Source organism: Armigeres subalbatus, chromosome 3 (assembly GCF_024139115.2).
Source record: "Armigeres subalbatus isolate Guangzhou_Male chromosome 3, GZ_Asu_2, whole genome shotgun sequence".
NCBI classification, from domain to species: Eukaryota; Metazoa; Arthropoda; class Insecta; order Diptera; family Culicidae; genus Armigeres; species Armigeres subalbatus.
Genome location: NC_085141.1, coordinates 317,976,214 through 318,002,129, shown reverse-complemented (window position 1 = coordinate 318,002,129; position 25,916 = coordinate 317,976,214). Strand labels below are relative to the sequence as shown.

The window sequence follows — 25,916 nt, the reverse complement described above, 5'->3', positions numbered from 1 at the left end:
AGACGATGATACTTTTATGCCCAGGGAAGTCGAGACTGTTTCCAATCCGAAAATTGACTAGAACAGCACCGGGAATCGAACCCAGCCACCCTCTCAGCATGGTCTTGCTTTGTAGCCGCGCATTTTTCTGCACGGCTAAGGAAGGTCCTTCTTGACTAAAGTAACCAATTCTGAAAGACTTGTTCGGACATAGGTTGTCTTTGCGCCACCCTTGAATCGCCACCAAAATTATCAAGCAGATATTGATAGAAGTACGGGAGGAAAATTTCTAGAGCATCCATACGGCGTCTGTTTGATAACACCATTCCAGTAAGCGAAAATGTCTCAGAAAAGCAAAAAGTTCAACAATACACGCCCGGTGACTTCTGTATCAGATCTTTTCGAACCAAGCTGTGAGCTAAACAAATTTACGAAGAAACACAAGACAAGTTAGTGCTACGGCTACCCCATTCAATTCCATCACATACAATGACAAGTAAAGTCATTCCACTAAAAAAGCTAAACATATTTTGATTTAGTAGAAGATTCAATTCACGATGGATGAACAATTGTAGAATAATAAAGAGATCACTCACACACGTAGTTTTGTAAATCGGTCACCAAAATGATCCCTACAATAAACCTGTCCCTATTCCAAACTTTCAACTTCATCTAATCGAGTTTCATCACATTAGCATAGTTTTGCTTTATAGCCGCGTATCTTTCCGCATGGCTAAGGCCCCTTATTATGTATGTATACCGTCAATTAGTTATCGATGAAAGCAAAATCATAAATGTAACAAAATTTCACGTACATACATTTTCCTCCCGTATTCTGATATCGTTATTGGCCTGTCCAACCGTTCAACAATGTTCAACTCCATTCTAACGCTGAACAAGACTTCGCGGCTCACCAAATGTCTGTTCATGACACTACATGAGGCCTGTGATTGTATGTTGACAAACACTGCCCCATACAATTGATATGATTATGCACGCAGATAATGAACCATTCAAAATTGCACCACCACCGTAATGCCCGATGATCGTATCAGTTGACTAATTTTCCTCTTTCAATTGCTTTTTCTCTTTTTAGGTATGGATCTCAATTGGTTGTAAAACCTGCTACCACCAAGTCATAGATTTCATCTGGAAATAATGAGCAGCAGCGCAGCAAACCACACGCAAATCGTATCAGCCACGGGGAGCGTAGTGGCATGCAAATCAGCAGCATCATACCTACTTATTAAAGTGAACGGTCCAACCTCCAGCTAGATTATCCTCAGCCTCAGTATCGTTGAAAGGGAAACCCGTTCTGCTCTCGATCAGGCTGGCATACATGTGTTGCATAATGTATTCATCGGCAATACCAATCTAAACTGAAACGCATCGCATAAAAATAAATGCATTGGGGTAGAAGCGACAGTTGTTGCGGTTTCTGTTTTTATAAAAGTGAAACTAGTGTTTGCAGTTTTACTTTTAAATTATACAAGTGTGAACAACATATTACATGAGATTTTCTTGTATAATGTTTCTGTAGTAATGCGTCCCCAAAATTAAAAGTAATTTATCCCTAGGCGTAATAATGGTGCATTACAATCCAAGATAAGAATCCTTTTGAGATACGCTACCTCCTTGCATTTCACTACTATTTTACTACATATTTAAAATGTAGGTGCGACCAATTGTAACAAATGCTACATCTACCCAACCCATTATCGGTTCGACATAAAGTCGCGCAGCAAGGCGCACCTCGGCGCGCTAGAATTAAAACGTGTTACATGTATCAGATTGGATCAAAATACCACGCACTCGTCGTGGCACGAACGTTCTCTCAATGGGTTCTTTTTATCTCCACACATTCAACTGAACACATGTCCCGAGAACCACGGATTGCTATCCATTTGTTTCTGGACCTACGAAACGATATACTTATTCGAGCTTGTCAGCGCACAAAAACAAACACAGACTGAACTGGAGGAAAAATGTGCCTCGTTAGCGAGTGTCACTTGCAATTGTAACCGCAATGTACTTTCGTTATCTCGGTTTCATACGAACGTTAGATAAATGTGTCAACCACACCAACTTAATCAGGTCCACAAGAACTAGATAAAGCGACCAACGCACGTTCGGCTATGGGAAAGCAAAAACTGGTTCGCCTTTTCCCCCTGCTGAATGGTCCAACACGTAACACAACCAATCGTGGGTCCAATTGCAAAGCCCACAAACATTTCACGGCTAATGAGTCGCCACAACAATCATCGAATCGATGCTAGATGAGATCGACATGACTCCAGTTCAGAAACCGGCGGGAAACTCACCAATAGGCGGCACCGCTAGAAAAGCTGACCAAGCAAAAACAATGAAATCTATTCTTTACGGCAAGTCACGCTACGCACTATCTTCGGATGGTTCGCAGTTAGATTTTTTTCCGTCTCCCAGAGGAAGGAATTTCGATACGAATGGGAAATTTGGGAGCCCGATTGGGACCATTGTGCACCAACGGCGTACGGCGCGGGTTGTTGATTATGAACGTCACCCAGGGCGAGGGCACACCACGTGCTCATAGCCGTATAAGAAGACGGCGGTAAAGATCAAAGTCGTTTGGTTCAGGCTGATCTAAACAATTAAGGTCATGCGGTGATAGACAAGGGTTGTAGAACAGTGAATGGTCGGTGGCGGGGAAGGTTACATTACGATTTAGATTCGACTTCAAAGCAATTACAAGCCGTAGGCGCGTCGCCGTCGTTGACGTTGTCCCAATCGTGCTTTAATTCTGGTGTATGACGATGACGAGGCGACGACGGTGTGTGCGGTCACAGCTTGATTGTGATGAATGAGCGTGTGAAAAGTGGGTCTCTGGGGAGAGCCGCAAGCATGTGGATTTCGGGAATTGGGGAATCATTGGGGATAATACTAGACCTGAAAGAGATGACTTTCAAGAAATGAAAATTTCAGCAAAAGCTTTCAAAGTCTTTTGGTGCAGGACTACGTCTGTCTTTTCTATCGGGGTACTTTTTGCGACTGCGAAAAACGTTCAGCTTCACGAAAATTGGATAGTTTTTGATCGTTTATATATCAACTGTTTCTCGATAGATATCCAAGTTTTTTGGACCATTCGATCAAGGAAGAGTCATCGTTTTAATATATAGTTTTTGTATTTGTACTAATGTTTGTAAATCTCGCAAGGCAGCAACTGCTAATATTAATTGAGCTATTTCGGAATACAGGCTATAGGTGAGATACAGCCTCGGCTTCTTATAAATGACTTTCAAGCAACGATTTTGTGTTGTCTGGATCAATTTGAGCTTTGCTCTACTTGCAGTGCTCCATATAGAAACAAGATAAGAGATTTTCGATTTCATGAACGCATGATAAAGCAGCATTAGATGTTGCATATTTTCCATAATATTCCACATGTTGAACTGATAGTTTTCTGTAGCGTACTGATGTGATTATTCCAAGACAACGTAGAGTCTTTTGTAATTCCCAAGTGTTTGAAACTATCAACTTCATCAATTTTCGTGGAGTTCAGCGCTAGGTTTTCGTTTCTTGAGACAGTTATGCGAGGCGAGTGGAATAAAATATAATTCGTTTTGGTCAGGTTCAACGATGGCAGATTCCCAGAAAAGAACTCCTGTAGTTTTTCCAGATCTTGTTTCATTAAATTGATGATCTCGTCAATGTCAGTACCGATATATAAAGTACAGGTTAGGCTGGCTCAAATTAGTATGGGAAAAACTTTTTTCAATTTTTTTGATGGGCCGCCCTTTTATTCGGTTCTATTTGATGCCCTGCTGCTCTGGACAAAATTTCAGCCAAATCGGTCAACGTTTGAGCGGTGCTAAACTCGTTGGAAGTTTATATGCAAAAAATGTATGCAGAAACATCCAAAAACAGTGAATTGCAGTTGGACGGCACAACTTACGAAGAAGAACTATGATACTCATTCAGATCTTGAAGAACTTAATACAGAATGTTATGCAGAAAACCGCGAGACGATTAGAGTTTGCCCGGTTAAGTTATAAGCATTTCTCTGAAGTGGGGTTTGAGCAAATTTCGTTTCTTTTACCTTTGAAAAGAAATAAATTCACCCCTACAGCACTCCAGTAAAATGCTAATATCTTTGCGCAATAAACTCTAATCTTCTCGCGGTTTTCAGCATAACATTCTTTATTTAATTCTACAAGAACTGAATGAGTATCATGGTTCTTGATCGTAAATTGTGCCGTCCAACTGCAAATCACTGGTTTTGGATGTTTCAGCATATATTTTTCCATATAAACAATTTTTTGGGAAACGACTGTGGGGTTTAATCATAGATCATTAATTAACGGCTACGCAGCCTCATATGATTAAAACGAGTTTTTATTCGTCCGACGTTTCGACACGGGATTAGTGTCTTCTTCAGGGGAAGAATGAGAAACGAACAAATCATTCTTCCCCTGAAGAAGACACTAATCCCGTGTCGAAACGTCGGACGAATAAAAACTCGTTTCAATCATATGAGACTGCGTAGCCGTTAATTAATGATCTATGGTTCCATATAAACTTCCAACGAGTTTAGCACCGCCCAAACGTTGACCGATTTGGCTGAAATTTTGTCCAGAGCATCAAATAGAACCAAATAAGAGGGCGGCCCATCAAAAAATTTGAAAAAGTGTTTTTTGAGCCACCTTAGTACAGGTGTCATCGGCAAAAAATCTTGGTTTTCCATGCAGGCGGAGATGTGACAGATCATTGATATAAAGTAGGAAAAGAAGTGGGCCTAGGTTACTACCCTGTGGTACTCCTACCCTGAGACGAGACCTGCAAAGACGGCTTCTTTTTCCTTGTTTTGGCACTTGTTCTTCTTTATCACAGTTGATAATCGATTCTCAACTGTTTCCTTGAGTGTTTTACCTAAATCCCGGGTAGAATCTTCTGTGCACAACAAAAGTGTTTTACGGATTTGTAAACTTATTTTTATAGAGATTTTCTTATCGGGAATAAAACACGTATTCATAACTGTTCAATGTTAAGCTGTCCGGCTATTCTAGAATACTTTTCAAAATGAAAAAGTACTCGTAAAACAAAATCATTCGGAATACTTTTTGAGGGATACCAATTACTTTGACACAAAAAGGTGCTGGTTACATCTGACAATTCGTGACAGCGCTGTCGTGTCGAATGCCTTTTTGAGATCAAGAAATAGAACTCCGACTATCTTACGCTTATCCATTGCATCGTAAATTCCATCAACCAGTTCATTGGCTGCAATCAACGTACTAGAGCCAGCGCGAAAACCGTACTGGTGCTGATAGAGGATGTTATGAAGTCCAAGAAAATTAATCAATCTGCCCGCAATAAGTCGTTCGAGCACTTTGTTGAAAACCGATAAAACAGAAATCGGTTTGTAGTTAGTTGGATCCTTTTTGGAACCTGACTTGTAGATGGGAATCACACGAGCGGTTTTCAAATAGGTCAGGTAGGAACCAGAATCTATACCTTTATTGAAAACATCCGTCAGATTACTGGTGAAAAAGTCCTAATAAGTTTTAAGAAAAGATGCGGAAATCCCATCCGGTCCGGCACTTTTGTTGTTGTCCAGTTGTTTAATTTTCACGATGACTTCTTGTTTTGTTGTGGGAATCAAATAAATGGAGCTACTGATGGATTGTAGGCTTCTGAATTCATTAAAATTTCGTCGGCTAGGTATTTGGGAGGCTAGTTGGGGTCCGACACTACTGAAGAACTCACTGAAGACTTCGGCAACATTATGAGCGTCCTTAGTACTGCAGCCGCCATGCTCTAATTCATTCTGTTACACACTAAGTTTTTCTTTCTCGAGCTCGGCAAAATCGGGCACCGCTGTACCTCAGCAAATTTCAGAACTGAAATTCGGCAGAAAAATTGGTTTAGTACTGATTTTCGGCAAAATATTTACCGTATCTCAGCAACTGAAACGTCACTTTTACTGAGATCTCGACAAAAATCATGTTTGCTGAAAATCGGCGGTGCCCACCTCGGGAAAATAAACAAAAAATGCTGAAATCTCGGCGAAAAAAATTAAGTGTGTAGGATTCATTAGAGTTACGTCCCAAAACATTATCTAACGTTTTCCACATATTCCTGGATTAGGGTCACGTAACAGCTTGGCATATTACAGACTCTTGCTTTGCTGCTTAACTCGCTGGAGTAATTTTGACACGTACATTAGTTGCTCTTGCAAGTGGCTCTTACGGGGATATCTTTTGCTTCTGCTTAAGATCCTGTCTTTCAGCTGGATTTGTTTCCAAAGATCGAAGGTCATCCATGGACAAGATCCTTTAATTTCCTCCTTTAAAGAGGCCCGGAAGCCTCCTTTCAAGAGGCTCGGAAGCCTCCTTTCAAGAGGCTCGGAAGCCTCCTTTCAAGAGGCTCGGAAGCCTCCTTTCAAGAGGACAAGGTCCTTTAATTTCCTCCGCCCGGAAGCCCCCTTTCAAGAGGCTCGGAAGCCTCCTTTCAAGAGGCTCGGAAGCCTCCTTTCAAGAGGCTCGGAAGCCTCCTTTCAAGAGTCTCGGAAGCCTCCTTTCAAGAGGCTCAGAAGCCTCCTTTCAAGAGACTCAGGCCTCCTTTCAAGAGGCTCAAGCCTCCTTTCAAGAGGCTCAGAAGCCTCCTTTCAAGAGGCTCAGAAGCCTCCTTTCAAGAGGCTCAGAAGCCTCCTTTCAAGAGCTCAGGCCTCCTTTCAAGAGGCTCAGAAACCTCCTTTCAAGAGGCTCAGGCCTCCTTTCAAGAGAGCTCAGAGCCTCCTTTCAAGAGGCTCAGAAGCCTCCTTTCAAGAGGCTCAGAGCCTCCTTTCAAGAAGGCTCAGGAAGCCTCCCTTTCAAGAGGCTCAGGAAGCCTCCTTTCAAGAGGCTCCAGCCTCCCTTTCAAGAGGCTCAGAAGCCTCCTTTCAAGAGGCTCAGAAGCCTCCTTTCAAGAGGCTCAGAAGCCTCCTTTCAAGAGGCTCAGAGCCTCCTTTCAAGAGCTCAGAAGCCTCCTTTCAAGAGGCTCAGAAGCCTCCTTTCAAGAGGCTCAGAAGCCTCCTTTCAAGAGGCTCAGGCCTCCTTTCAAGAGGCTCAAAGCCTCCTTTCAAGAGGCTCGGAAGCCTCCTTTCAAGAGGCTCGGAAGCCTCCTTTCAAGAGGCTCGGAAGCCTCATTTCAAGAGGCTCGGAAGCCTCCTTTCAAGAGGCTCGGAAGCCTCCTTTCTAGAGGCTCGGAAGCCTCCTTTCAAGAGGCTCGGAAGCCTCCTTTCAAGTGGCTCGGAAGCCTCCTTTCAAGAGGCCCTTTGCACTTTTTTGCACTTTTTTCTCCTAGGTAAGTTGGCGGAGCTTTCGTTCCACCTCCTTACATGCCTGCTGCAAGGACTTCCACTCCTGCTTTGCCTCTACAACCATGTTGCAAAGGGTCAGCACGGATTTCTTAAGGTCCTTGCTGTACTTCCCGCCGTTGTCCAGAAAGGACATGATTACGTCCGTTACGTCTGTAATCATCTCCATTTTCTGGCCACCACTCTCTTTGTGACTGGTCATCACTTCCGGGATGACCCTGGTCAGGGTAGATCCGTCCATCTTGATCTCAATGGGCGGCTCCTCCAAGCTGCCACGCTCTTCTGTATCGCCTGCCCCTGGCGACCTGTTAAGGCCACTTCGTCTGGCAAAGGGATCCACCCCAAGTAACCAAAGAGCTATATATACTTGCAAATAATACAGCCATTAAAGTTGATTTAAAGTAGAAAAAGGCTCTTTTACGACCGAAATAATGCTTCATCACTTTAACATGTTGAAATAAAACATAAATAATGCATGTTAAAACTGAGCTAATGCAATTAGCATTTAATATGCTGATCTGTGATTGATTACATGCAATAATTAATGTTTGGTGGTTACTTGGGACCCTTTCTCCAGACGCTTCTCCCTTTCTACTCAAATTTGTTTTTTGTTGGTTTGTTCGACATTTTGGTGCCACGAGTCGCGCGAGAAAGCTTCTCAAGATGCGCGCAAAAAATAATGTTACTATTCTGTTGCAATTTGGGACAATCGCTTGTTGCGAGTGGTCTTGACATTTACAGAAGAGGACAATCTTGTTGCCGTTGGCAATGGTTCAGTTTTACATTCTTTGGTTCCAGTTTTTCATTTCTACGCGGAAAATTTCTTTGAATTTCTCCTGCATTTCTCCTTTTGAATTAAAAAAAATTACATCGGAAATTTAATCAGTCCCATGATTGAATATCATTCGTTCATGATGAAATTGCTATTTTGGAACCTGTTGGCTTGTCTATACCCCTCTGAACTGATCAAACGTCTTCTAATTTTCGGTTCGGCTCAACGACTGTCAACAAAAGTTGTAAACCTGCACCAGTTCCGATGGAGCCACATTTTTTGCACGGTTCTGCCACTCCAAACGACAACGAGGCTCTAATTCGATATAACTGTCCATTCCGAACGTTGCAACTATCAATCAGCCCTCGTTGGCGTAATGTCGTCGTCGTCGTCAATGGAGATCGTACGTTGGCCTGACATCATACGCGGCGGCACACATTTTCACCTTCAGCTCGCAGTAGTAAGCAGTTTCCAGGAGCAGCACTTGGACTGCCGAGCGAATTAACTGAAGCCAATTCTATCCAATAAGGCTAATAACCATTAGAAACAACACATGTGACTACGGAACGCGCGTGTGATTTTTTCCCGTCGCCAAGTGTCGATGCACAGTGGCCGATGTGTCGCTTATCCCTCCAATAAGAATTATGGAACAGAATTCATAGTTCAGCGTATTTCGAATAACTCCTTTGTGAACATGTGACTTAAATATCTCTACCTCAAACACTTTCTTCAAAGTGTACGATACAAAGTTCAACGCCGTACCATCGTCACTGTGCGATCTGTTGAAGGGGGAGGATTTGCACGATCCAGCAATGTTGAGTTGCCAATTAGGGGCAAAAAATGTCGATCTGCAAATGGCAGACGTTTGATGAGACGCGATCATTCGTCGTAAATTGAGCATGATGATCCGTTCGAATTGAGATTGGTTCAATGTGGGTTTAATGCTGTGTTGTGTTGTATGTCGCCTCTGAGCTTAGCCCATAATCTTAATCACAATTTGGATTTAAAATCGCGTAGGATGTGATTGGAACATTACCAACATAAAACAAGTCGTTATGGATCACGTTTCATGCGATTTTATGGCAACACACCTTGGTGGCGCAAACGCTGTGTTGTGAATGTAAAAGTCTTAGCATCGAGATCGTCCAGTTCCTATTTAATGGTTATTTCGTGAACCGAACTAATGAGTACAAGCGTCATGCAGCTTACACACTATCTCAGGGTAGTTATCGTTTAGCGTGAATTAAATGTTGCTCTAATGGCTGATTTGTGTGAGAGTTCTGGCATTCAATGGAAATTTCAATGCTGCAAAATTAGTCACTTAAATTATTTAAACTACTGTGGCAGTTTGTATACTTTAAAAATTGTTTGAAAATAAGCTTCTTCTCACGATCAAACATTTGGGTGGTTATAATAAAAAGCGACCAAAAACGCTCAAACGGAAGTTTCAAATCTTTTTTCAGAAGACAGATAATTTTTCATTAAAAATAGCTATAACGGTAATAATAATAGTACTAAAAATATTAATTTACAACAATTTCGCATAAATTTAGATAAATTAATTCCACTTGGTGTTGTTTATTTGAGTGATTTGCATATATTTTGTAATAAAACAGTTTTTTGAGCACTATTTGTCATATTTTACTCATTGTTGTATGAAAGCCAAACAAACCGGGGAAAATCCCCCGTCATTGAATTAATCAAGTAGCCTCAAAGCGAAAACAGTGCGAACACGATCGTTATCTGTTTTGGGCAGCTGATGTTACCTCGTTCTCCTTCTCCGCTGGGATCGATTCGTTTATAGCCAGTGCTTCCCATAACAAATGCGAATCATAACAACAAAGTACCACTCTAGGCATCATCGTTAGAAAAAAAATCCAACAAACCAAGCCACCAACAGGAACCACGCTCAAACCACAAACGGTGCTCGAAATGAAAAGCGGTACTGGTCGATGGGGTGGGTATCTCTGCTCCGACCGCAGCACGGAGTAAAAATTCAGTCCACGTCAAAACAATGGCGCCATATACGCCAAAATAGTGCCAAGTGAAGGGTAAGCTGCCGAGCAACCGGCGACGGCGTGATTTACAGGTAATTACCGCTATGGAGAACATCACCAGTCATCATCATCAACAACCGAAGCACCGGAGAGTCGCAGTGGTGATCGTAATTTTGCTCCACTCCGGCAGATGGAGCATTGGAAACTGTTTCACATCATTAGGGTCTTTTGCTGTGCCGCACCTCGCGCCACGATAGTCATGGAGCCATATTTAACTTTCACTGAAGGTGTCAAATTGTTATTTCCGATGTTTCTCCGACCGACCGCCTGCAATGAAAATGAAATGGCATGGCAATGATGTGGTATTTGCTTTTGTCATCAGGCAACATTTCGATTTGATAGGTGGGAAATTGTACGATGATGTGCAGAATAACCACGCTGCATCGGTAACATAACGATACTGCTTTGTTTGTTAATGATTCGAATGTAAGCTATTCTTTGTATCAGACAATCTGAAAGTTACTTACCGGAAGAGTTATTGAACAATACTAAATTCATCCGTCCACAGGTTGTACTGGATAACCACAGTCGTTTTCCATTGTCGTCTTGACGTGATTACAGTCTTGCGTTTTGAATTTATGAACAATTGAACTTCTTGTTAAATAATTATATTTCCTGCATTGCGGTCATAATGGATCCATCATTTGAAACTTATCAGAAAAAACTTGTTTAATCATTTGACGCCTTTTGCGACAAATCATATTTGGAGGTGGCGGCATCGTTTCAGATTTCAATGAAACTTTCTGGTCATGTGAACTTTGTCACAAAAAGCCACTTTGCATTCTGCTTATTCTATTTATTTATTTTTTCAAAAAACTTGTTTAGGCTATCTTTTGGAAAATGTCAAACATTTTTTGCTGATTTATTTGACGTCTGTGTTTTTTATACCTACGCTTTGCACGTAAATCAAAGAGCGCCAAAAAATATGATACATTTTGAATGTTAATATCTTAGCCGTTTCTTGACGGATTTTCAATTTTGTTGGACCATTCGATCAATGAGTAGTCAATGCTTCTACACAATCTTCTGAACATAATAATTTTAATTATTTATCATCGATGATTGTTGGATAATCTAGAAATAGGTAAACTAACTAATCACGTTCGTGCATTGCAAGCGCAGACATCAAAATTGAGCAACTTGCAGGTTTGTCTCCTATCCTTAGTTCGATTTCACGGAACCCAAGCAGCACACTATGTATTACTGCAGAACATTTCACCTAGCTGCAACTATTAAGAAAGAGCCATCTTTGCTTATGTGCCATCGAAAATAACTCTCTTGTAATTTAAAAAGCTCCTATGAAAACCTATGGGGTGGAGCCTATGGAAACACCTTGCGATTGCAACAAGATTCGATAATGTTGTAAAAAATAACGGTGGACAAAACAAAATATAAAATTTGAATCAATTTATGGATCTTGTGATAGTTAATTCTTCGCTCTACCACAGCACCATTCATCACTTCGAAGGGGCTGCAAGTAAACTCACCATACGATTCTAAAGTTTCGTATACGGGTTTGCTGTGTCTTGATTGCACCATCACCTTAATGAATTGTGAGTTGTAGGAACGTCGAAAGATGCCAAACCAAAATGAAGATTCGCTTAACTTTCCTGTAACTCAGTTTAAATAAACAGTTTAATTCCGAAAGACGCATTGAAGTTACATAGTAAGTTAATTGCAGATCGTGATGTTATACACGTCTAAGGGCCAATTTCTTCACATTCGCTTAACTTTTGAGCGGTGCTTACACATACGTTTAAACCTGGTTAAGCGGAGGTGAAGAAATTGGCCCTAAGCCTATCAAATAAAAGAATTTACTTATTAGTTATTTGCAACTTGAGGTTTTTGTTCAATGTATTCAACATGCAGTGCAGCATTTTGTGGTTGTTCGTTCCTAAAAGCCAAACACATATTGCATTGCAATGCCAATGAAACATTGACCACAAGTCAAAGATATTTTTAAATGTTTAATGAAACTGAATGTAAGCAAAGTGATTTTTAGAAGATGATACACGTTTTCTTGGGAAACCAGACACAACACCTTAGCAGCACACAAAAAGCTAAATTGAGATGCATTTTCGCCACACTGCAGTCTAATAAAAATTGTTGAAAATTGGATGGCATCGGTCCCAGTAGCGGTCGTCGTTGGATGGGTGCTGCAGAAAATTTATTCGCAGGGATAGAGAAACAAAAAAAAACAATTGATTTTGACGAACACCAGAACAGCTGCAAAAAGTACTGATTTTAAATTAATTCACGGAATTCAAAATAAATGCAAAATACGTAAAAGTTTTGAAATTATTCTTTCCTTATTTAATTTAACCAGCGGTTCTCAACCTGGGGTACAACTGACTAAAATGCGTAATGGCGGATGTATTACAATTCCAATAAACACTTATTATAAAGTTTTGATAATTATATGATTTTTGATTCCAGAAAGCCCATTCCCGAGCAGCACAAGTCAGACAAAAATGGTTGCAGCAACTTGATTGTGACTGAATACTAGGGTGGCTCAAAAAACACCTTTTCAAATGTTTTGATGGGCCGCCCTCTTATTCGGCTCTATTTGATGCCCTGATGCTCTGGACAAAATTTCAACTAAAACGGTCAACGTTTGGGCGGTGCTAAACTCGTTGAAAGTTTATATGGAAAAATGTATGCAGAAACATCCAAAAACAGTGAAAAAAAAACAGTTGCAATTGGACGGCACAATTTACGATCAAGAACAATGATACTCATTCAGTTCTTGTAGAATTAAATACATAATGTTATGCTGAAAACCGCGAGAAGAATAGAGTTTATTGTTGTAGGGGTGAATTTATTTCTTTTCAAAGGTAAAAGAAACGAAATTTGCTCAAACCCCACTTCAGAGAAATCCTAATAACTTAGCCGGGCAAACTCTAATCTTCTCGCGGTTTTCTGCATAACATTCTGTATTAAATTCTAATAAACTACCAACGAGTTTAGCACCGCCCAAACGTTGACCGATTTGGCTGAAATTTTGTCCAGAGCATCAGGGCATCAAATAGAACCGAATAAGAGGGTGGCACATCAAAAAATTGGGAAAAGCTTATCCCATACTAATTTGAGTTACAGACTTACAGTAACCTATGTGGAACATGTGTGCTGCTAGGGTTGAGTCTTGCACACTACAAGCAGGACAGTGTCAAAAGGCTCGGAAATCTCCTTGCATGAGCATGTGCATTATGACCGCACAATTCGTAGTTGCTACTCCGTGATTGACTAGAACTTGCGAAATTGCACAGAGAGCACAATAAATGGGGCTTTTGACTAGCTACCCGGAAGCCTCCTTTCAAGAGGCTCGGAAGCCTCCTTTCAAGAGGCAGGCTCGGAAGCCTCCTTTCAAGAGGCAGGCTCGGAAGCCTCCTTTCAAGAGGCTCGGAAGCCTCCTTTCAAGAGGCTCGGAAGCCTCCTTTCAAGAGGCTCGGAAGCCTCCTTTCAAGAGGCTCGGAAGCCTCCTTTCAAGAGGCTCGGAAGCCTCCTTTCAAGAGGCAGGCTCAGAGCCTCCTTTCAAGAGGCTCAAGCCTCCTTCCAAGAGGCTGGAGGCCTCCTTTCAAGAGGCTCAGGCCTCCTTTCAAGAGGCTCAGGCTTCCTTTCAAGAGGCTCAGAAGCTTCCTTTCAAGAGGCTCAGGAAGCCTCCTTTCAAGAGGCTCAGAGCCTCCTTTCAAGAGGCTCAGAGCCTCCTTCCAAGAGGCTCAGAAGCCTCCTTTCTAGAGGCACGAAAGTCTCCTTTGAAAAGGCACAGAAGCCTCCTTTCAAGAGGCACAGGCCTCCTTTCAAGAGGCACTGGAAGCCTCCTTTCAAGAGGCACAGAAGCCTCCTTTCAAGAGGCACAGGAAGCCTCCTTTCAAGAGGCACAGAGCCTCCTTTCAAGAGGCACAGGCCTCCTTTCAAGAGGCAGGCACAGAGCCTCCTTTCAAGAGGCACAGGAAGCCTCCTTTCAAGAGGCACAGGCCTCCTTTCAAGAGGCACAGAAGCCTCCTTTCAAGAGGCACAGAAGCCTCCTTTCAAGAGGCACAGGCCTCCTTTCAAGAGGCACGGAAGCCTCCTTTCAAGAGGCACGGAAGCCTCCTTTCAAGAGGCACGGGAAGCCTCCTTTCAAGAGGCACAGGAAGCCTCCTTTCAAGAGGCACAGGCCTCCTTTCAAGAGGCACGGAAGCCTCCTTTCAAGAGGCACGGAAGCCTCCTTTCAAGAGGCACAGAAGCCTCCTTTCAAGAGGCACAGAGCCTCCTTTCAAGAGGCACAGGCCTCCTTTCAAGAGGCACAGGCCTCCTTTCAAGAGGCACGGAAGCCTCCTTTCAAGAGGCACAGGCCTCCTTTCAAGAGGCAGGCTCAGAAGCCTCCTTTCAAGAGGCACAGAAGCCTCCTTTCAAGAGGCTCAGGCCTCCTTTCAAGAGGCTCAGGCCTCCTTTCAAGAGGCTCAGGCCTCCTTTCAAGAGGCTCAGAAGCCTCCTTTCAAGAGGCTCAGAAGCCTCCTTTCAAGAGGCTCAGAGCCTCCTTTCAAGAGAGGCTCAGGAAGCCTCCTTTCAAGAGGCTCAGAAGCCTCCTTTCAAGAGGCTCCAGGCCTCCTTTCAAGAGGCTCAGAAGCCTCCTTTCAAGAGCTCAGAGCCTCCTTTCAAGAGGCTCAGAGCCTCCTTTCAAGAGGCTCAGAAGCCTCCTTTCAAGAGGCTCAGAAGCCTCCTTTCAAGAGGCTCAGAGCCTCCTTTCAAGAGGCTCAGAAGCCTCCTTTCAAGAGGCTCAGAAGCCTCCTTTCAAGAGGCTCAGGCCTCCTTTCCAAGAGGCTCAGGCCTCCTTTCAAGAGGCTCAGAGCCTCCTTTCCAAGAGGCTCAGAGCCTCCTTTCAAGAGGCTCAGAAGCCTCCTTTCAAGAGGCTCAGAGCCTCCTTTCAAGAGGCTCAGAAGCCTCCTTTCAAGAGGCTCAGAAGCCTCCTTTCAAGAGGCTCAGAAGCCTCCTTTCAAGAGGCTCAGAAGCCTCCTTTCAAGAGGCTCAGAAGCCTCCTTTCAAGAGGCTCAGAAGCCTCCCTTTCAAGAGGCTCAGAGCCTCCTTTCAAGAGGCTCAGAGCCTCCTTTCAAGAGGCTCAGGAAGCCTCCTTTCAAGAGGCTCAGAAGCCTCCTTTCAAGAGGCTCAGAAGCCTCCTTTCAAGAGCTCAAGCCTCCTTTCAAGAGGCTCAGAGCCTCCTTTCAAGAGGCTCAGAGCCTCCTTTCAAGAGCTCCAGAAGCCTCCTTTCAAGAAGGCTCAGGCCTCCTTTCAAGAGGCTCAGAAGCCTCCTTTCAAGAGGCTCAGGCCTCCTTTCAAGAGGCTCAGAAGCCTCCTTTCAAGAGGCTCAGAAGCCTCCTTTCAAGAGGCTCAGAAGCCTCCTTTCAAGAGCTCAGAAGCCTCCTTTCAAGAGGCTCAGGCCTCCTTTCAAGAGGCTCAGAAGCCTCCTTTCAAGAGGCTCAGAGCCTCCTTTCAAGAGGCTCAGAAGCCTCCTTTCAAGAGAGCTCAGAAGCCTCCTTTCAAGAGAGCTCAGAAGCCTCCTTTCAAGAGGCTCAGAAGCCTCCTTTCAAGAGGCTCAGAAGCCTCCTTTCAAGAGCTCAGAAGCCTCCTTTCAAGAGGCTCAGAGCCTCCTTTCAAGAGGCTCAGAAGCCTCCTTTCAAGAGGCTCAGAAGCCTCCTTTCAAGAGGCTCAGGCCTCCTTTCAAGAGGCTCAGAGCCTCCTTTCAAGAGGCTCAGAGCCTCCTTTCAAGAGGCTCAGAAGCCTCCTTTCAAGAGGCTCAGAAGCCTCCTTTCAAGAGGCTCAGAAGCCTCCTTTCAAGAGGCTCAGAGCCTCCTTTCAAGAGGCTCAGGCCTCCTTTCAAGAGGCTCAGAAGCCTCCTTTCAAGAGCTCAGAGCCTCCTTTCAAGAGGCTCAGAGCCTCCTTTCAAGAGGCTCAGAAGCCTCCTTTCAAGAGGCTCAGGCCTCCTTTCAAGAGGCTCAGAAGCCTCCTTTCAAGAGAGCTCAGAGCCTCCTTTCAAGAGCTCAGAGCCTCCTTTCAAGAGGCTCAGAGCCTCCTTTCAAGAGGCTCAGGCCTCCTTTCAAGAGGCTCAGAGCCTCCTTTCAAGAGAGCTCAGAAGCCTCCTTTCAAGAGCTCAGGCCTCCTTTCAAGAGGCTCAGAAGCCTCCTTTCAAGAGGCTCAGAGCCTCCTTTCAAGAGCTCCAGAAGCCTCCTTTCAAGAGCTCAGGAAGCCTCCTTTCAAGAGGCTCAGAGCCTCCTTTCAAGAGGCTCAGAGCCTCCTTTCAAGAGGCTCAGAAGCCTCCTTTCAAGAGGCTCAAGCCTCCTTTCAAGAGGCTCAGAAGCCTCCTTTCAAGAGGCTCAGAAGCCTCCTTTCAAGAGGCTCAGGCCTCCTTTCAAGAGGCTCAGGCCTCCTTTCAAGAGGCTCAGAAGCCTCCTTTCAAGAGGCTCAGAGCCTCCTTTCAAGAGGCTCAGGAAGCCTCCTTTCAAGAGGCTCAGAGCCTCCTTTCAAGAGGCTCAGAGCCTCCTTTCAAGAGGCTCAGAAGCCTCCTTTCAAGAGGCTCAGAAGCCTCCTTTCAAGAGGCTCAGGAAGCCTCCTTTCAAGAGGCTCAGGAAGCCTCCTTTCAAGAGGCTCAGAGCCTCCTTTCAAGAGGCTCAGAAGCCTCCCTTTCAAGAGGCTCAGGCCTCCTTTCAAGAGGCTCAGAAGCCTCCTTTCAAGAGGCTCAGAGCCTCCTTTCAAGAGGCTCAGGAAGCCTCCTTTCAAGAGGCCTCAAGCCTCCTTTCAAGAGGCCTCAGGCCTCCTTTCAAGAGGCTCAGAAGCCTCCTTTCAAGAGCTCAGAGCCTCCTTTCAAGAGGCTCAGAGCCTCCTTTCAAGAGGCTCAGGCCTCCTTTCAAGAGGCTCAGAAGCCTCCTTTCAAGAGGCTCAGAGCCTCCTTTCAAGAGGCTCAAGCCTCCTTTCAAGAGGCTCAGGCCTCCTTTCAAGAGGCTCAGAAGCCTCCTTTCAAGAGGCTCAGAAGCCTCCTTTCAAGAGGCTCCAAGCCTCCTTTCAAGAGGCTCAGGCCTCCTTTCAAGAGGCTCAGGCTCAGAAGCCTCCTTTCAAGAGGCCTCAAGCCTCCTTTCAAGAGGCTCAGAAGCCTCCTTTCAAGAGGCTCAGAGCCTCCTTTCAAGAGGCTCAGAAGCCTCCTTTCAAGAGGCTCAGAAGCCTCCTTTCAAGAGGCTCAGAAGCCTCCTTTCAAGAGGCTCAGAAGCCTCCTTTCAAGAGGCTCAGAGCCTCCTTTCAAGAGGCTCAGGAAGCCTCCTTTCAAGAGGCTCAGAGCCTCCTTTCAAGAGGCTCAGGCCTCCTTTCAAGAGGCTCAGAAGCCTCCTTTCAAGAGGCTCAGAGCCTCCTTTCAAGAGAGCTCAAGCCTCCTTTCAAGAGCTCAGAGCCTCCTTTCAAGAGCTCAAGCCTCCTTTCAAGAGGCTCAAGCCTCCTTTCAAGAGGCTCAGAAGCCTCCTTTCAAGAGGCTCAGAAGCCTCCTTTCAAGAGGCTCAGAAGCCTCCTTTCAAGAGGCTCAGAAGCCTCCTTTCAAGAGGCTCAGGCCTCCTTTCAAGAGGCTCAGAAGCCTCCTTTCAAGAGGCTCAAGCCTCCTTTCAAGAGGCTCAGGCCTCCTTTCAAGAGGCTCAGAAGCCTCCTTTCAAGAGGCTCAGAGCCTCCTTTCAAGAGGCTCAGGAAGCCTCCTTTCAAGAGGCTCAGGCCTCCTTTCAAGAGGCTCAGGCCTCCTTTCAAGAGGCTCAGAGCCTCCTTTCAAGAGGCTCAGAAGCCTCCTTTCAAGAGGCTCAGAGCCTCCTTTCAAGAGGCCTCAGAAGCCTCCTTTCAAGAGGCTCAGAGCCTCCTTTCAAGAGGCTCAGAGCCTCCTTTCAAGAGGCTCAGAGCCTCCTTTCAAGAGGCTCAGAGCCTCCTTTCAAGAGGCTCAGAAGCCTCCTTTCAAGAGGCTCAGAGCCTCCTTTCAAGAGGCTCAGAAGCCTCCTTTCAAGAGGCCTCAGGCCTCCTTTCAAGAGGCTCAGAAGCCTCCTTTCAAGAGGCTCAGAGCCTCCTTTCAAGAGGCTCAGAAGCCTCCTTTCAAGAGGCTCAGAAGCCTCCTTTCAAGAGCTCAGAGCCTCCTTTCAAGGCTCAGGAAGCCTCCTTTCAAGAGGCTCAGGAAGCCTCCTTTCAAGAGGCTCAGAGCCTCCTTTCAAGAGGCTCAGAAGCCTCCTTTCAAGAGGCTCAGAAGCCTCCTTTCAAGAGGCTCAGAAGCCTCCTTTCAAGAGGCTCAGGCCTCCTTTCAAGAGGCTCAGGAAGCCTCCTTTCAAGAGGCTCAGAGCCTCCTTTCAAGAGGCTCAGAGCCTCCTTTCAAGAGCTCAGAGCCTCCTTTCAAGAGGCTCAGGCCTCCTTTCAAGAGGCTCAGAAGCCTCCTTTCAAGAGGCTCAGAAGCCTCCTTTCAAGAGGCTCAGAAGCCTCCTTTCAAGAGGCTCAGAGCCTCCTTTCAAGAGGCTCAGAAGCCTCCTTTCAAGAGGCTCAGAAGCCTCCTTTCAAGAGGCTCAGAGCCTCCTTTCAAGAGGCTCAGAAGCCTCCTTTCAAGAGCTCAGAAGCCTCCTTTCAAGAGGCTCAGAGCCTCCTTTCAAGAGGCTCAGCCTCCTTTCAAGAGGCTCAGGCCTCCTTTCAAGAGGCTCAGAAGCCTCCTTTCAAGAGGCTCAGGAGCCTCCTTTCAAGAGGCTCAAGCCTCCTTTCAAGAGGCTCAGAAGCCTCCTTTCAAGAGAGCTCAGAGCCTCCTTTCAAGAGCTCAGAAGCCTCCTTTCAAGAGGCTCAGAAGCCTCCTTTCCAAGAGGCTCAGGCCTCCTTTCAAGAGCTCAGAAGCCTCCTTTCAAGAGGCTCCAGAGCCTCCTTTCAAGAGGCTCAAGCCTCCTTTCAAGAGGCTCAGGAAGCCTCCTTTCAAGAGGCTCAGGCCTCCTTTCAAGAGGCTCAGAAGCCTCCTTTCAAGAGGCTCAGGAAGCCTCCTTTCAAGAGGCTCAGAGCCTCCTTTCAAGAGGCTCAGAAGCCTCCTTTCAAGAGGCTCAGGCCTCCCTTTCAAGAGGCTCAGAGCCTCCTTTCAAGAGAGCTCAGAGCCTCCTTTCAAGAGGCTCAGAAGCCTCCTTTCAAGAGGCTCAGAAGCCTCCTTTCAAGAGGCTCAGAAGCCTCCTTTCAAGAGGCTCAGGCCTCCTTTCAAGAGGCTCAGAGCCTCCTTTCAAGAGGCTCAGAAGCCTCCTTTCAAGAGGCTCAGAAGCCTCCTTTCAAGAGGCCTGGAAGCCTCCTTTCAAGAGGCTCAGGCCTCCTTTCAAGAGGCTCAGCCTCCTTTCAAGAGGCTCAGAAGCCTCCTTTCAAGAGCTCAGAAGCCTCCTTTCAAGAGGCTCAGAGCCTCCTTTCAAGAGGCTCAGAAGCCTCCTTTCAAGAGGCTCAGCCTCCTTTCAAGAGGCTCAGGCCTCCTTTCAAGAGGCTCAGAGCCTCCTTTCAAGAGGCTCAGAAGCCTCCTTTCAAGAGGCCTCAGGCCTCCTTTCAAGAGGCCTCAGGCCTCCTTTCAAGAGGCTCAGAGCCTCCTTTCAAGAGGCTCAGGAAGCCTCCTTTCAGAGCTCAGAAGCCTCCTTTCAAGAGGCTCAGAGCCTCCTTTCAAGAGGCTCAGCAGCCTCCTTTCAAGAGGCTCAGGCCTCCTTTCAAGAGGCTCAAGCCTCCTTTCAAGAGGCTCAGAAGCCTCCTTTCAAGAGGCTCAGGAAGCCTCCTTTCAAGAGAGCTCAGAAGCCTCCTTTCAAGAGGCTCAGAAGCCTCCTTTCAAGAGGCTCAGAGCCTCCTTTCAAGAGGCTCAGAGCCTCCTTTCAAGAGGCTCAGAAGCCTCCTTTCAAGAGGCTCAGAGCCTCCTTTCAAGAGGCCTCAGAGCCTCCTTTCAAGAGGCTCCAGAAGCCTCCTTTCAAGAGGCTCAGGAAGCCTCCTTTCAAGAGGCTCAGAGCCTCCTTTCAAGAGGCTCAGAAGCCTCCTTTCAAGGCCTCAGAAGCCTCCTCCTTTCAAGAGGCTCAAGCCTCCTTTCAAGAGGCTCAGAAGCCTCCTTTCAAGAGGCTCAGCCCTCCTTTCAAGAGCTCAGAAGCCTCCTTTCAAGAGCTCAAGCCTCCTTTCAAGAGGCTCAGAAGCCTCCTTTCAAGAGGCTCAGAAGCCTCCTTTCAAGAGGCTCAGAGCCTCCTTTCAAGAGGCTCAGAAGCCTCCTTTCAAGAGGCTCAGAAGCCTCCCTTTCAAGAGGCTCAGAAGCCTCCTTTCAAGAGGCCTCAGAAGCCTCCTTTCAAGAGAGCTCAGAGCCTCCTTTCAAGAGGCTCAAGCCTCCTTTCAAGAGGCTCAGAAGCCTCCTTTCAAGAGCTCAGGCCTCCTTTCAAGAGCTCAAGCCTCCTTTCAAGAGGCTCAGGCCTCCTTTCAAGAGGCTCAGAAGCCTCCTTTCAAGAGGCCTCAAGCCTCCTTTCAAGAGGCTCAAGCCTCCTTTCAAGAGGCTCAGAGCCTCCTTTCAAGAGGCTCAGAAGCCTCCTTTCAAGAGGCTCAGAAGCCTCCTTTCAAGAGGCTCGAGCCTCCTTTCAAGAGGCTCAAGCCTCCTTTCAAGAGGCTCAGAGCCTCCTTTCAAGAGGCTCAGGCCTCCTTTCAAGAGGCCTCAAGCCTCCTTTCAAGAGGCTCAGGCCTCCTTTCAAGAGGCTCAGGAAGCCTCCTTTCAAGAGGCTCAGAAGCCTCCTTTCAAGAGGCCTCAGGCCTCCTTTCAAGAGGCTCAGGCCTCCTTTCAAGAGGCTCAGAGCCTCCTTTCAAGAGGCTCCAAGCCTCCTTTCAAGAGGCTCAGAAGCCTCCTTTCAAGAGGCTCAGGCCTCCCTTTCAAGAGGCTCAGAAGCCTCCTTTCAAGAGGCTCAGGAAGCCTCCTTTCAAGAGGCTCAGAAGCCTCCTTTCAAGAGCTCAGAAGCCTCCTTTCAAGAGGCCTCAAGCCTCCTTTCAAGAGGCTCAGAAGCCTCCTTTCAAGAGGCTGGAAGCCTCCTTTCAAGAGGCTCAGAAGCCTCCTTTCAAGAGGCTCAAGCCTCCTTTCAAGAGGCTCAGAAGCCTCCTTCAAGAGGCCTGGAAGCCTCCTTCAGAGGCCTCGGAAGCCTCCTTTCAAGAGGCCTCAGAAGCCTCCTTTCAAGAGGCTGGAAGCCTCCTTTCAAGAGGCTCGGAAGCCTCCTTTCAAGAGGCTCGGAAGCCTCCTTTCAAGAGGCTCGGAAGCCTCCTTTCAAGAGGCTCGGAAGCCTCCTTTCAAGAGGCTCGGAAGCCTCCTTTCAAGAGGCTCGGAAGCCTCCTTTCAAGAGGCTCGGATTGTATATTCCAAGATTTGCCACAATGATTGTAAGATTTGATTTATTTTTTCGGTGTGGATGTTGTTGTTGATTACATTTTTAGAAGTGACGTGTTCTTCTCATCTACAGTTCGTAAATCCGATCTTGGGGCTGTCCCCTAATAGCTATTTATTTTTTTGACGTTGACCTAGCACACGTGTTTGGGTAGTTGCCAATCTACCACACGGAAGTGTGCCAAAGTATAGGACTCCTCCAGTTGTGACTGGCCCTACCCACTAAACTTCCAATCATAGTTCCCCTAGGAACTACATTTCAGTATTACTCCTGGAAGATAGGCTGTACTTGAAGTACTAACACACGCCCAATCTCACTATGTGGGACATATTTGGATACATTTTTTCGCCTGATGCCTAGAGGGTCGGGGTTAGGGAAGTCATATTGTCAGCTTCAGTCTTTAACTGAATTATGTTCGGAGAATTATTATTACGAGAAATTACATTCGGAGAACCAGTTTTTTCGGAATTGTCGGTGAATGTTATTTGCTGAACGGTCATCTGGCAGAAAATATCATTTGGCCGATAATAAATGAGAAGGCCGATAATAAGAAAATTATTTTGAGCTATTAGTGGAATGTCTTTACTGTTCGTACTTCCCATTTAATTCCACCACTGGTTTACTTCCAGCTTCGTCTTATGACAGAGAAGTTTAGGAGCTAGAAGATATAAATGTTGCGTCTCTTCTCACTCGTCACTTCTCTTCACTAATCAATTCTCGCTTCTCGCTGTCAGAAGTAAGAAGTTAGATGTGCGACGCTTTACTTCTCATTTCCCATTGTGAGAAGGGAGATTTTTCACTCATTCCTTTCTTGTTGTTTTTTACTTTTCACATGTCACTGTGAGAATTGAGAAGAGAGTAGTGATTGATGAAAGGTTAGAAAAGAGAAGTGAGAGATAAAACACGAAAAGTAAGAAAGGTAAAATAGAGAAATTAGAAGAAATTCTGGCCAAAAATTTGAATCGTTTCCCTGAAAAATAGAAGGTTTACGTATACTCTTCCACGTGTACAAGCGTAGTCACCCCCCTTCCCTAAGTATCAACGTGGGAACTGGACAGCCTCCAAGCGGAATTTCCGGCTAAATGGCCTGTTCGGTCAAACGAATTTTTCGGCCAAACCAAAATTTCGGTCAAATGACCAGTTCGACCGTATGCTCTTATCATACAAATGACATTTACGGCCATATGGCCCATTGAACCTAATAGAAATTTTCCGCCGCTTAATTTGCTCGACCATAAAGCCTGTTCGGAAAAAAATGGTAGGTTAGATGACTTTCGGTCTAACGTGTTTTCGTCCAAGCGGCATTCGTTCAAATTGCATCCAGTCGAATGATTTTCTGTCTAAATTTTTCACAGAAACTCATGAGAAAAATTCCATGAAATATAAAAAAAATCTCTTGGAATGTCCGAAAAAAAAAATTCAGGATTTAAAATCCAATCACTGAGCAAATTATAAAAAGGGAAGTTGTTTTCTATCTAAGGGAAAAAAAATCTCATAGATAGAAAATACGAAAAATCGCATATATTGAAAAAAAATTACGGAAATTTGATTTTTATTTTTCATTTTTCATGTGTTTCTGTCCACAACAAAGGAAAACCAACGTGGAAATTTAAAAGCTTTTCACGTGAAAGATCCGAAGAATTTCTAGTGGAGTTTTTACCATAGATGTTATGAAAAAATGTGGTAGAAATTCCGAAAAAAGTATCGAGGAAATCACGAAGAGTTTTCCGTGGAAACAACGAAAATTTTCCGGTGAAAAATCCAAAACAGAAGATTTTGAGGAAAAAGATTTTTTGTGTAAGCATACCGCCATCGGGGGCGACAATGGGTCTGGGGGTGAGTATGGGTCATCGCTCTCATCGGCAGTCTGGAGGCCGTACAGCAAAATCGTTCAAAAGGTCTCTTATATTTTAGTCTTCTTACCCTCAGATATATTAAATTTATTCTACAAGCTTACTAAGTAGTTGAAACAGTGACCTATTCTCAGTTCCATTCGACCCGGGGGTGCCCGACGACGTAACATTTTTTTAACGATTTTTTTGAATTCCTTTATCGAATTCTCAACGCCAGAACAAATCGGTTATCATATCATAGATCACAAAAAATCAATTACCAATACGTTGTCTAGTATTCTGAAACTGCACAAATATCTGTGATCTTTTCAAGAGTGTACTAATGCTCTCTTTCCAAGCAGTTGTCTATTTGAAAAAGCCATCTATCCTAATCCAGCTGATACCGATTTGGTTCGGTAGCACATTACAAAGAACGGGATCATCATTCATCCACTCTGAGGCACTAACATCTACACGAACCCATGTCATAAAAATCCTGTCATCTGTTGAGCTATTTGCCGGTTATGCAGCGAAGAAAATCTCGCATTAACGACTGTTTTGATTGCGTGTCGCGTGAACAGCGGCATGTGATTGCCATCATAATCCGATTTCGCCGACAACAATCACCTGTCCAATTTCCTTCCCAGCAGCATACGGTTTATACACCTGCAGTAGCGATAGTAGGGGAAATCAATGTGTCGTTGCAGCTGTATTATTTTTTTTATTTTTCAATAAAACTGTATTTGTATTGACGCCAACAAATTTCTTGCCATTCATTCAATATGAAATAAATTTTTATGAATTGCATCAGTACCTATTTCTATTATTATTTCTTCCACTATAAATCGTATTACCCTGTTTAGTTGCTGAAGTGGCTATAGCAGCTAGTCACGTCTATTCTATCATACTCAATATTGAGGAGGTGGTTAAAAAAGAAAAAAAGTGATGGATAGACCCCCTGGGGATATGTGCCATGTAAATGTTCACTAGACCGAGGCAGCATTGCGCATTTGATTCGATACCGTGTAAACACGATTCCTCTGTATTGTGAAGCATTTGTTAGAAATGTTGTCACGGTTTGAATTCTTGTTAACAGCGCGAAAATTACCATATTTTGCGCTGGTATTTATTCGATTATACAAAGTTGTCTTCCAGATCTGCAGGATTTTTCCAGCTTTTACCCAGTACAATTATCAAAAAACACACTTCTAATTCTCTGTATTATCATTTTGCAGGTTACCAAAGACTGCGGAGCACCGTGCCATTCGATGTTCTTCTCGGAAAACGAGCGAACCGTGCTCAAGTACTGGGTCGGCTCTTGGGCTGCGGTTTGCGTTGCCAGTTGTCTCTTCACGGTGAGTATCGATAGCTCAGGCAAGCATCCACTTTCAGCTTCAAATTCCTCATCATTAGTAACGCAGAACAACATTCACCTCCAATGACGTCGGTCAATCGTTGGATCGGGTAGGGAGAACCAGTGCGGATATTTGTTACATTTTGTTCGATTTACCCCGGCCGCCAACCGCTCTGCTACAAGACGGACGACTTCCGCTGCGGGACCAGCATGGAAGCGAGCCAAAATCGAGCATGTTGAATTTTAAATAATCACGCGGGAAAACAGCGCGAAACTGAAACGAGAAGCTCACGTTTTCTATACTCGATTTGGCCTTGGGTACGGGGTCCAGCAGCAGCAGAAAAGTTACCCGTTGGGTCGAACCACTGGATGCGGTATTACGTTTGGGATGGGGGGGTTCACTCGCGTGAGTTTCTAATTAGTGCAGCACGAAGAAATTAATGCACATCCGTTGAGCTAATTAATGCTAAATTGCGAAGTTTTGATGAGATACATTTAAAGAGGTGCTTTCGTTGCGATGATGAAAAATTTATCGAGGACGTGGGTCCTGAAATAAGAGACGATACAAATATTTATTTACAAGTTTATTTATGTAGGGCGATTAGCTGATATAACCAGCTCGTATGTTTGGAAAACCCTTTTGGGTGATATTTTTTCGAAAAAAATGCACTTTTGAGATTAGTAACGTAGGGCTACTGCTCCTGGACTTCATCTCATAGCTTCGATATTCATCTCACAAAAACAAAGCAACGAAAAGGAATTTGATTTGTTTCTTATTTTTGTGATTTTTTCAGCAGTGAGCACGCATGTTAACAAAAAGAAGTGCCGTATTTCTTTTTTTCGCGATGAGATGAATATATGTTCAGTGAGATGGAAAACGGAACAGTTCCCCTGTATCACATTTAGTCCATGAACAGAGAATTTAACAATTGTGAAATGTTATATTTCTGTATTTCCAATGTAAATACATCCGATTTAAGCGCCAAATATCGGAATTGTTTAGATCTGCGGTATTAAAAAATACTCGTTGAGCGTATAGTATTTGAAGAAAGCAAAGAAGGAAAATTCTTCGAAATTGATACTGGTTCTATCCAATGATACTGACAAATTTATACACATTTTGGAGCACATTAATGATTTGTTTGAAGCAAGTTTTTCAATCAACCCTTCGTGATGAGCGGAAATTCTTGACGAAATATAAAAAATTGCCGTCT

The 25,916-nt window shown here is 44.7% G+C and overlaps 1 protein-coding gene across 1 annotated transcript in view; it reads left to right on the top strand.

The window, feature by feature from the left end:
- LOC134225413 (frizzled-like) overlaps positions 1 to 25,916 on the top strand; it is a 335,777-nt gene that overhangs the window by 68,186 nt on the left and 241,675 nt on the right. Inside the window, exon 2 of the mRNA XM_062705473.1 lies at positions 24,584 to 24,703. Coding sequence (XP_062561457.1) covers positions 24,584 to 24,703 — 120 coding nt within the window. The remainder of the gene's footprint in view (positions 1 to 24,583; positions 24,704 to 25,916) is intronic.